The sequence below is a fragment of the Mus caroli genome, unplaced genomic scaffold, assembly GCF_900094665.2.
Source record: "Mus caroli unplaced genomic scaffold, CAROLI_EIJ_v1.1 scaffold_18264_1, whole genome shotgun sequence".
NCBI lineage: Eukaryota > Metazoa > Chordata > Mammalia > Rodentia > Muridae > Mus > Mus caroli.
Window position 1 is genome coordinate 1 of NW_018388674.1, and position 12699 is coordinate 12699.

Sequence of the window (12699 nt, forward strand, 5' to 3'; positions counted from 1 at the left end):
TTTGTTCATTTCCATCACCTGTTTGGATGTGTTTTCCTGTTTTTCTTTAAGGACTTGTAACTCTTTAGCAGTGTTCTCCTGTATTTCTTTAAGTAAGATATTAAAGTCCTTCTTGATGTCCTCTACCATCATCATGAGATATGCTTTTAAATACGGATCTAGCTTTTCGGGTGTGTTGGGTGCCCAGCACTGGCTGAGGTGGGTGTGCTCAGTTCTCAGGACGGTGAATGGTCTTGGTTTCTGTATGTAAGATTCTTACTTTTGCCTTTCACCATCTGGTAATCACTGAAGATAGTTGTTATAGTTGTCCCTGGTTAGAGCTTGTTCCTCTGGTGATTCTGTTAGCCTCTATCAGCAGACCTGGGAGACAGGCTGTCTCCTGAGTTTCAGTGGCCAGAACACTCTGTGAAGGCAAGCTCTCCTCATGCAGGGAAGGTGCACAGATACCTGCGGTTAGACCTCCCTCCTGGCAGAAGATGAAGGCCTGAGACAGGACCTGTCCCAGAAGTTCTGTGGCTTTGGCCTGTCCCAGAAGCTATTAGCTTCTGTAGTCAAATCTCTCATCTGTGCAGACTAGTCTCAGAGGGATCCGGGAACCAAGATGGCTCCCCCAGATGCTCCGAAAATGCCCTCCAGGGTGGGAAAGACACCTCTCCTCTGGCAGGGAAGGTGCCTGGATGTCTGGAGCCTGAAACGGGGTCTGGCTCAGAAGCAGTGTGGCTTCCACCTGTCCCAGAAGATGTTAGCATCTGTAATCCACACTCTGACCTGTGCAAATTAGTCTTAGAGGGGTCTGGGAACTAAGATGGCTCCCCCAGGTGCTCCAACCTTGTGCTAATTTTTAAGGTGGCTATTGTCACAAAGAAGTGGGTGATTGGATCAACATATATTGTCCTTTCAAAGTTATAGAGACTAAAAGGGCAAGATCTAAACCACAAGAATTCTGAAGTTTTTCAGAACCTTATTCCTTATTCACAGACAGCTATTTTTCTACATATGAAAGATAAATAAAGCAATATGGTGATAAACTAGAATCCCAGAGATAATAATTAGTGAGTATAGGATACTTCTAATCTCATCTGCTTAAAACCCATATTCTAATTCCAGAAACTCATGAGAAGATATTATAATAATGATTTCATAGAAACATTGGCATTTACATTACAAAATCACTGCACTAAATAGAAAAGTTGTATGATCTATGACTTCCTCCTGTGTAATTTTATGAAATCTGTGCAGGTATAAGTTTAAGAACTACCAGTTTGTTCTGGCCCTATTGTTTGCTATTGAAGAAATCAACAGAAACCCTGATCTTCTACCCAATACAACTATTGGATATGATATCTATAATATTCCATTTACTGAAAAGAATATTCTTCGTAGTATTTTTCTATGGCGCACAAGGATAATTCATCCCCTTCCTAATTGTTACTGTGGACACAAGAGAAAGTCACCTGTTGTACTTACAGGACCATCATGGTCTGCATCTGCCCACATTGGAACATTTTTACAACTCTATAAAATACCTCAGGTGAGGAATGGGATGTGGAAACTAGGAGATAAGTATCCTTTTTGACATTATAAGTGTCTGTAAATTTTAAATAGTGGCAATGTAGTTAACCACCTATCAAAGGAAAGTATGAATATACTTTATATTAAATTCATATTTACATTACTAAGAATGAAAGTAGGGGTGGGTAAGACCAGCTATGTAATTGCAATTGGAGGCCTGTCAGCAATTTTTTGGAAATAATGTAGTGGATTTAAAGACAAGTCCATCACCATCTTGACTGTTACTACCTGTTGATTTAAGACTAAGACTGTGTCTGATGCCAATGTATTTTGTTATCTCTTCAGATCACCATTGGCCCATTTGATTCTATCTTGAATGAACAAGGTCAGTTTAATTCTCTCTATCAGATGTCCCCCAAGGACACATCTCTGTCACTTGCTATTGTTTTTTTGTTGCTTCAATTCAGATGGTCCTGGGTTGGTCTGATCATCCCAGATGATCACAGAGGGACTCAGATACTATCAGACTTAAGAGGAAATATGGAAAGCCATGGTATCTGCATAGCCTTTTTGATAATTATCTCTAGTGCATGGAATGCATTTTCCAATGAACTATGGAAAAATATGTATAAGATTGAGGAATCATCAGCAAATGTCATAGTTATTTATGGAGACATTATTTCTGTACAAGGTTTAATGCGACATATTGCACAACTGTTAGTAACATGGAAAGTCTGGGTCTTGAGCTCTTCATGGGATGTTGATACCCACTCTGATTATTTTATGGTAGAGTCATTTCATGGGAGTCTTATTTTTTCACACCACCATGAAGAGATGGTTGAGTTTATGAATTTTGTACAAACAGTTAATCCCTACAAATACCCAGAGGACAACTATCTTCCTAAGTTTTGGTTTTTGTTTTTCAAGTGCTCGTTTTCTGAATTTAATTGTCAACTTTTGGAGAACTGCCAACCCAACGCTTCTTTGGATTTACTTCCAAGACACCATTTTGACCCAGCCATGAATGAAGAAGGCTACAATATATACAATGCTGTGTATGCTGTTGCCTATAGTATCCATGAGATGAATCTTCAACAAATACAGACCCAACCATATGCCAAAGGTGAAGAAATGGTATTCTCCCAGTGGCAGGTAATATATATTCCTGTATTATATAATGTCAACAATGTGGCATTTTTATTATTTCTTTAGGCATTCAAATTGAGCATCACATATTTTAGACTAAGCTGTCAATAAGCAATAGAGGGAATATTGTTTCTCTGTCTGGAGGTAAATGCTAAATCCCGAGTAAGTGTTCTTTATGAATAGAGTGCCAGGAACAAGAACAAACTTAAGTTAATATTGAATTATGTAAAACATTATCTAACAAATTTCTTCATAATAACTTCAGTGTGAAAAGTTGATATTTCCCATATTTATTTCTTAGGGAAGAGGACAGAGCAGTAAATCTTTTTGTGTTAAAATGCTCCTGAGCATTTACAACAGAATATTATAAAGTGAAAGATCAGTTTAAAGTAAACTTCAGACTTTTAGGCCCTCTTTTTAAGGACAGAAGTTCTATTCCACAAGTGAATAGGTTGGGTAAGCTTAATAAAGAAATGTGAATTTGTTCAATCCATGTAAATTGGTGTTTAGGTGACTTAGCTGTATTTAGTTCAATGATTTATCTTGTATAGAATGAGATCTTTGAAATTTAATGCACATAAATTCAAGTATCTTTTATCTATTCAGCATCTTTGATTGCTCCTTTAACGATGAATCTTATCACCTGGGCTTATAAGAGTTGAGGGCCAAGATCAACACTACAAGTTGTTAGGGTTCCTCAGGAGAACATAACATTTCAGTGAGAGAGGAGTCCCATGTATCATTTTCAGGGGAATCACAAAGCTCTGACTAACTAGCAGTCTGGTATGTTCTTCATTTATACAGGTTCCACAGAAGATAGACAGCCTAATAATTATCGAAGAAATACAGATTACATCATTTTGTCTCCAACCAATTTTTTTTTATTTTTCATTACATCTTTGGGGATAGAAGTTCAATCAAAATTAGAAAGTACAAATAGAAGAGATATTATTTTTACTATCTACCCTAGAATTACATTTCAAAGATTTTAAGGAATGTCTCCAGCAAAGCAAACATAATTATTATATGACAGCCTGCATTTAAGTGTTTAAGTATTTAAGTATTTGAAGTTTTAAAGTCCTCCACACAAAGAAAATATCTGAACTGGATGTTACATGAATAGTAATTACTAATATGTAATGTTTTATTTATATAATTTCATTGTGTCTCCTGTCAAATAGTAAAAGTGTATTATAGTCAATCTCTCTTATTTAGTGAGTTCCATCTGTCCACGTGTGTATGTTATATGATTCCCTATTCTAAAGCTACATTTTCAGAGAGCTCTAAGTGTATTGTAATAAAATGGTCTTGAGAAAGTTACAGTTTTTCTGGCCAGTAAGAGTTCGTCTAATATTTCTGAGTTTAACCTGTTCCATCTATAATATTTAGGTGTGCTTTGCGGCATTTACCCAAGAAGATCCCCAGAGTCATAGCCTTATTTGTAATTTTTATAGGCTTGTGCTTATTCATGCTTATCATGAGCTCTAGGACATAAGGAACACTTCCAAATAGTGCCAAATACAATTATTGCCTTAAAAAACAGAAGGAATATTAAGTTTGTGACTTTCCTAACAATTTAGACATAATTTTCTCAAGAAACAACATATAATAAATCATAATGCAAAAAATTTCCAAGAATACAAAAGGGAGAGACCGAAACCAAAAGAGAAACTGAAGGACAGTGATTCAGGCATTTGGTTTACCTTTGTTGGAACTGTGACCAAATGGCTGTCCTGGCTTCATGACTTTCACTATTTCCACTGGAAATGGCTGTTTCAAATGAGATTCTTTGTAATACTTTTAAAAAATCTTTTATTACATCCTATGTTTTACAACATATGTTTTTGTATTTATTTTAGCTTCACCCTTTCCTAAAGAACACGATAATGAGAAGTCATGTGAGAAGACACACAGCAACTCATAGAGGAGGAAACTTAGATGCACAGTATGACATTCTTAATTTTTGGAATTTTCCAAGTGGTCTTGGATTAAAGGTGAAAGTNGGAACCTATTCTCTAAGTGCTCAGCAGGGTCCACAATTCTCTTTATGTGAACAGATGATACAGTGGCCTACAGGGTTTACAAAGGTGAGTTGTGACTTCCCTCAATCCTTTGACCTTTCATAAAAACTAAGATAAATCTCAGGATGTCATGACCATTGAACTCTCAGTACCAACAACCATTGAACTACCAATAAGGATCTTCACATAAAAACAGATAACAGAGACTATTACTAATTCCTTGACTCTGATCAATGGATATGTTTATTTTAACTTAAACATATCCATGTCTATTCAAAATTAGACAGTCTAATATTTACTGCCTCAGAATAATAATAGGTTCATTTTGTCACCAAGATGTAGAAATTATAGGAAGGTAAGGCAGCATTTTACTTTCCCAGCCTCTAAAAAGGGTTAATGGTATGACAATGTGTGTCTGTGTGTCTGTGTGTGTGTGTTTAATATTTGAATTGCTACTTCATGTAAATTATCAAAAAAAGCAACTGAGGAGAAGATAGGTTGTTCTTGCTGATTCTGTTAGCACTCATTATATTGGGGCAAAGGATGTTTTAAAAGCCAGAGGAGGTGATGACAACGTTTTCATAGACTAGAGTTAGAGTGAAGTTGGAGATGAAAATGTGGTTGCTCACTCGTATCATATTTACATTCTGTGAGTGACAGAACCAACTTTTCTTGGTTGTTCTTATCTCTGGTAGGTGCAAGTATAAAACTATTCATGGAGATGCCTAAGATTTACTTCCATAATGAATCAAAGACCTGTAAAATTGTCAGTCAACATTAACAACCACTTTCAATATAAGAGTTCCCACTAGTAGCCAGTAAGCATAGAGACCAATTAAATCTAAATGCATGTCATAACTTTCTTGATCACTACTTTAAACACATATACTTATCAAGGTCTTCAGGTTCAAACAAGACTTAGATATGTGGGTTGTGTAGCCTAAAACCTGATAAAAATAGCAATAACAAAACTTGTTAGATTCAATTGCAGGTGTAAGCATTAGAAAATTATACTCAACTCAATTATACTCAGAAAGGCTATATTTACTCAAATTATTCAGAGAAGCATAGAAATTTCATAGTAACTTTGTTTTGTTTTGTTTTGTTTATCGAGACAGGGTTTCTCTATATAGCTCTGGCTGTCCTGGAACTCACTTTTTAGACCAGGCTGGCCTCGAACTGAAAAATATGCCTGTCTCTGCCTCCTAAGTGCTGGCATTAAAAGCATGTGCCACCACACCCGGCTTGTTAATAGCTTTCATTTCTCTTAGATTCCTCAGTCTGTGTGCAGTGAAAGCTGTAGGCCTGGATTCAGGAAAGCTGCCCAGGAAGGCAAGGCTGTCTGCTGCTTTGATTGTATTCCCTGTGCCAACAATGAGATTTCCAATGAGACAGGTAAATACGTGCTTACAGAGAATGTTCTAGCTTGTCCTCGTGAGTCAGATATGCCTAAGCCAATGGGAAAATACTGGAGATAAGTAAAAGATTATCTCTTATTCTCTGTTTAGAAATTTAAGCATTGATCATACACTCTAGATAGTGAAATCATCCTTGAATTACATTGCAGATCTATTGCACATATATTTCCTGCAACTCACCTTTCCCACAAATTAATGGTTTCTTTCATTTCACCATGGACACAGTGAAATTAGCACCATTCCTTTACTTTTTTAAACAATACTCACTCACGTGTAGGATTCACTTAACACTAGGATTCCTCACATCCTCTATTTATATTTATTTCCAGTACAGGGTATGTTGCCGTTTTGTTGTTGTTGTTGTTGTTGTTGTTGTTCTTTTACACAGTAGATGACTAAGAAGTTAGGGTTTTTTCTCCAGTACATATATTTAATCTCTGTAATTGTTAGGTTTCTTTTATTTTACTTATTTCAAGTTAGGTATTCATGTAAAGTGTTTGCCTACCTTTTATTGAACATAGATTCTTTTCTCACACAATATAATCTGAATATATTTCCCCTCCCTCCATTTCTCCAGATTCCTTTCCATCTCCTCTCTCGTCCCGATCTACTCCTTTATCTGTCTCTCATTAGAATTGAACATGTTTCTATGATATAAAAAGAAAATGGAATAAAAATAACTTATATTTTTAAAATTTTGAAGCAATAGAGGAAAAGACAGTAGAAAAATTAAAATTCCAAAGAGCACTCAAGAATCAGAGACTCACTTGCATAGTGATCCCATTAAGCCCTAAACTGAAATTTCTAGTATATATGCAGAGAACCTAGTGCAGACCTGTGTAGACACTGTGATTCCCACTGCAATCTCTGGGTGTTCATTGTAAGCAGTGCATATTTGTTATACAAAGTGTTGTTCTTCTGGTGTCCTCTGTTTCATCTGACTCCCGTGCACTTTTCCTACAACTTCTATGGAGTGTTCTGATTTTTTTTCTTTTTTTTTTTTTAAAGATTTATTTATTTATTTATTTATTTATTTATTTATTTATTTAATTTTAACAATGCTTTTATTAGATATTTTCTTCATTTACATTTCAAATGCTATCCCAAATGTCCCCTATACCCTCCCCTGGCACTGCTCCACAACCCCCGGTCTCCCTCTTCCTGACCCTGGCATTCCCCTTTACTGGGGCATATAATCATTGAAAGACCAAGGGCCTCTTCTCCCAATGATGGAAGACTAAGCCATCTTCTGCTACATATTCAACTAGAGACACAAGCTCAGGGGGTACCTATTAGGTCATATTGCTGTTCCTCCTATAGGGTAACAGACCCCTTCAGCTCCTTTGGTACTTTATTTAGCTCCTCCATTGAGGCCCCTATGTTCCATCCAATAGATGACTGTGAACATCCACTTCTGTATTTTCCAGGCACTGGCATAGCCTCACAAGCGACAGCTATATCAGGATCCTGTCAGCAAAATCTTGCTCGAATATGAAATAGTGTCTGGTTTTGTTGGCTAATTATGATATGGATTCCTGGTTGGGGCAGTCTCTGGATGATCCTTCCTTCCATATAAGCTCCAAACTTTGTCTCTGTAACTTCTTCCATGGGTTTTTGTTCTAAAGAGGGAGGAAGTATCCACATGTTGGTCTTCCTTATTCTTGAGTTTCATGTGTTTTGCAATTGTATCTTGGGTATTCTAAGTTTCTGGTCTTGTCTTAGTCAGGGTTTCTATTCCTGCACAAACATCATGAACAAGAAGCAGTTCAGGAGGAAAGGGTTTATTCAGCTTGCATTTCCACATTGCTGTTCATCACTAAAGGAAGTCGGGACTGGAACTCAAACAGGTCAGAAAGCAGGAGCTGATGCAGAGGTCATAGAGGGATGTTCTTTACTGGCTTGCTTACCCTGGCTTAATCAGTCTGCACTCTTATAGAACCCAAGACTACCATCCCAGAGATGGTCCCACCCACAAGGGGCCTTTCCCCCTTGATCACTAATTGAGAAAATGACTTACAGCTGGATCTCATGGAGGAAACTCCCCAACTGAAGCTCCTTTCTCTGTGATAACTCCAGCCTGTGTCAAGTTGACACCCAAAACCAGACAGTACAATTGACCCCTTGTCAATTTGACACATAAACACATCACTAGTAAGCCTCAACCATTAGTTCTTATTCATCCCCAAGATCTTAAATAACTTTAAAAGTCCCAGTCTTTACATATTAAAAGTTCAATCCTTTAAAAATATCCAATATCTTTTAAAATCCAAAGTCTTTTTACAATTAAAAGTCTCTTAACTGTGGGATCCACTAAAATATTTTCTTCCTTCAAGAGGGAAAAATATCAGGGCACAGTCACAATCAAAATCAAAAATTAAACTCCAATTGTCCAGTGTCTGGGATCCAACTCACGATCTTCTGGGATCCTCTAAGGGCTTGGGTCACTAATCCAGCCATGCCCTTTATAACACACACATTGTCTTTTATGCTCCAGCTGCCTGTAGTACACTGCTGCTGCTGTTCTTGGTGGTAATCTCATGGTCCTGGTATCTCTAAAACACTGCTGTCTTTCACTATAACTTGGCTTCAACAATAGCCTCCCATAGGCACTCTTCATGGTGCCAAGCCTCAACCCCTTTGCATGACCCCTTCAGTTTTGTGTCATCAATTGCAACTGAGGCTGCACCTTCACCAATGGCCTTCCATGGCCTCTCACAGTACTGAACCTCAGCTGCTCTGCGTGATTCTTTCATGCCTTCAAAACCAGTACCACTGGGTAACTCTTACACATTACCAAGTTGAGCCACAGAACAAGGTACAACCTTGGCTATCTCTGGAACACAACCTCTGTGCTCTCAGAAAACACTTTCCAGAAGATGTCACCTCAATGATTCTGGTCTCTTCTTGATCACCGCTAATTTCTTAGCTCCAGCTAACCAGCATCAATAGTCCCAGTAATGCAAAGTTTTTGCTTTAGTAGTTCTGGTATCTTGTTAATCACAGCTGATTCTTCTGCCCCAACTAACCAGAACCACAGAATTTTCACAATCAAAATAGCAATGGCCCTGAACAGAGTCTTTAACCTTCCCTCTGTAATTTCACAAACCAGGCCTCCATCTTCTACACTGTTCTCAACATTATATTCCAAGCTCCTACACAACATCCAACAGAGTTCTTAACACCAAATAGATCTTCTAGCCCAAAGTTCCAAAGATCTCCCACAGTCCTACACAAAACATGGTCAGGTTGTCACAGGAATACCCCACTATGCTGGTACCAATTTTTCTTAGTCAGGGTTTCTATTCCTGCACAAACATCATGAACAAGAAGCAAGTTGGGGGGGGGGTTATTGAGCTTACACTTCCAAACTGCTGTTGATCATGAAAGGAAGTCAGGACTGGAACTTAAGCAGGGCAGAGAGCTGGAGCTGATGCAGAGGCCATGGAAGGATGTTCTTTACTGTATTGCTTACCCTGGCTTGCTCAGCCTGCTCTCTAATAGAACCCAAAACTACCAGCCCAGAGACGGTCCCACCCACAAGGGGCCTTTGCCCCTTGATCACTAATCGAGAAAATGCCTTACAGCTGGATCTAGTGGAGGCATCTCTCCAACTGAAGCTCCTTTCTCTGTGATAACTCCAGCCTGTGGCAAGTTGACACACAAAACCAGCCAGTACAGGGCTGATGTCCAGTTATCAGTGAATGCATATAAGGTGAGCTCTTTTGTTATTGGGTTACCTCACTCAGGATGATATACTCCTGATCCATCCATTTGCCTAAGGATTTCATAAATTCATTGTTTTTAATAGCTGAGGTGTACCCCATTGTGTAAATGTACTATATTTCCTGTGTCCATTCTTCTGTTGAGGGACATCTGAGTTTGTTCCAGCTTCTGGCTATTATAAAAGGTTTCTATGAACATAGTGGATTATGTGTTCTTATTGCCAGTTGAAACATCTTCTGGGTATATACCCAGGAGAACTATTGCTGGATCCTCCAATAGTACTATGTCCAATTTTCTGAGGAACCACCAGACTGATTTCCAGAATGGTTGTACAAGCTTGCAATTCCTACAGCAATGGAGGAGTGTTCCTCTTTCACCACATACTCACTGGCATCTACTGTCACCTGAATTTTTGATCCTAGCCATTCTGACTGGTGAGATGTGGAATCTCAGGGTTGTTTTGATTTGCATTTCCCTGATGATTGAGGATGTTGAACATTTTTTCAGGTGTTTCTCAGTCCTTTGTTATTTGCTCAGTTGAGAATTCTTTGTTTAGGTCTGTGCCCCATTTTTAATAAGGTTATTTGATTTTTCTGGAGTCCAGCTTCCTGAGTTCCTTCTATGTATTGAATATTATTCCCCTATCAGATTTCAGATTGAAAAAAATCCTTTCCCAAACTGTTGGTGGCCTTTTTGTCTTATTGATGGTGTCTTTTGCCTTACAAAATTGCTTTGCAATTTTATGAGGTCCCATTTGTTGATTCTTAATCTTAAAGCACAAGCTATTACTCATCTCTTCAGGAATTTTTGCTCTGTGCCCAAATCTTCAAGTATTTTTCCCACTTTCTCCTCTATAAGTTTTAGTGTCCGGTTTTATGTAGAGCTCCTTCATCCACTTAGACTTGAGCTTTGTACAAGGAGATAAGAATGGATCAATTCGCATTCTTCTACATGATAACCACCAGTTGTGCCAGCACCATTTGTTGAAAATGCTGTCTTTTTTCCACTGGATAGTATAGCTCCCTTGTCAAAGATCAAGTGACCATAGGAATTTGTGTTCATTTCTGGGTCTTCAGATCTATTCCATTGATCTACCTGTCTGTCGCTGTAACATTACCATGCAGTTTTTATCACAACTGCTCTGTTGTACAGGTTGAGGTCCAGCATGGTGATTCTCCTAGAGGTTCTTTTATTTTTGAGTATAGCTTTTGATATCCTAGGTTTTTTGTTATTCCAGATGAATTTGCAAATTGCCCTTTCTAACTCAGTAAAGAATTGAGTTGGAATATTGTGGGGATTACATTAAATCTGTAGATTGCTTTGGCAAGATAGCCATTTTTACTATATTAATACTGCCAATCCATGACCATGGGAGATCTTTCCACCTGCTGAGACCTTCATTTTTTTCTTTCTTCAGAGACTTGAAGATCTTATCATACATATCGTTCACTTCCTTAATTAGAATCACACAAAAGTATTTTATATTTTTTGTGACTATTGTGAAAGATGTTGTTTCCCTAATTTCTCTCTCAGCCTGTTTATCCTTTGTGTAGAGAAAGTCCACTGATTTGTATGAGTTAATTTTATATCCAGCTACTGCACTGAGGCTGTTTATCTGATTTAGGAGTTCTGTGGTGGAATTTTTTGGTTCACTTATATATACTATCATATCATCTGCAAATAGTGGTATTTTGACTTTTTCCTTTCCAATTTGTATCTCCTTGACCTCCTTTTGTTGTCTAATTGCTCTGGCCAGGACTGCAAGTTCTATATTAAATAGGGAGGGAGAAAGTAGACAGCCTTGTCTAGTCCCTGATTTTAGTGGGATTGCTTCAAGTTTCTCTCCGTTTAGTTTGAGGTCGGCTACTAGTTTGCTGTATATTGCTTCTATTATGTTTAGGTATGGGCCTTGAATTCCTGAATTTCCATGATTTTTATCATGAATCGGTGTTGGATTTTGTCAAATGTTTTCTCAGCCTCTAATGAGATAATCATGTGGTTTTGGTCTTTGGGTTCCTTTGTATAGAGGATTACGTTGATGGATTTCTATATATTGAACCGTCCCTGCATGCCTTGGATGAAGCCTACTTACCATGATGGATGATCTTTTTGATGTGTTCTTGGATTCGGTGTGCAATGATTTTATTGACTATTTTTGCATTGACATTCATAAGGGAAATTGGTCTGAAGATCTCTTTCTTTGTTTGGTCTTTATGAGGTTTAGGTATCAGAGTAATTGTGGCTTCATGGAATGAATTGGGTAGAGTACCTTCTGTTTATATTTTATGGAATAGTTTGAGGAGAATTAGAATTGGGTCTTCTTTGAAGCTCTGATAGAACTCTGCACTAAACCCATATGCTCCTGGGCTTTTTTGGGTTGTAAGACTATTAATGATTACTTCTATTTCTTTAGGGGATATGGGACTGTTTAACTCATTAATCTGATTCTGATTTATCTTTGGTACCTGGTATCTGTCTAGAAAATTGTCCACTTTATCCAGGTTTTCCAGTTTTGTTGAGTATAGCCTTTTGTAGTGAAAGATCCTGACAGAACGTAAAAGGTCACAGAAGCCCTAAAATTGGCGAGATAGATGTCACTGTTAGCAGAACTAGCTTCACTGATTTAGAAAAATAGAGGTGCACAATGCTCTGGCCACTACTTGAACCTGTGTGTCTGCCAATGTTTTGACCATTCCTTGAACCCATGTGTGTGCCCACTGATGAAGCCAGGTGTTTGTGATATTAGTTGCTGAGAAAGAGTCAGAAAATCTCCCCAGCAACCACAGCCCAGCCAATCCTGAGTTGCTACACCTGCACCAGACTCTTTCCTTGTACCCCTCCCATACCCATTTCTTGAGAATAGACATTGTTTAGATCTG

The 12699-nt window shown here is 38.0% G+C and overlaps 1 protein-coding gene across 1 annotated transcript in view; it reads left to right on the forward strand.

Moving 5' to 3' along the window:
- The first annotated feature begins 1234 nt into the window (after positions 1 to 1234).
- The window catches only part of LOC110287734 (vomeronasal type-2 receptor 116-like), a 16665-nt gene continuing 5200 nt past the window's right edge, over positions 1235 to 12699 (forward strand). The window contains exons 1-4 of the mRNA XM_021154281.2: positions 1235 to 1531; positions 1858 to 2664; positions 4518 to 4745; positions 5951 to 6074. Coding sequence (XP_021009940.1) covers positions 1921 to 2664; positions 4518 to 4745; positions 5951 to 6074 — 1096 coding nt within the window. The 5' untranslated portion in view covers positions 1235 to 1531; positions 1858 to 1920. The remainder of the gene's footprint in view (positions 1532 to 1857; positions 2665 to 4517; positions 4746 to 5950; positions 6075 to 12699) is intronic.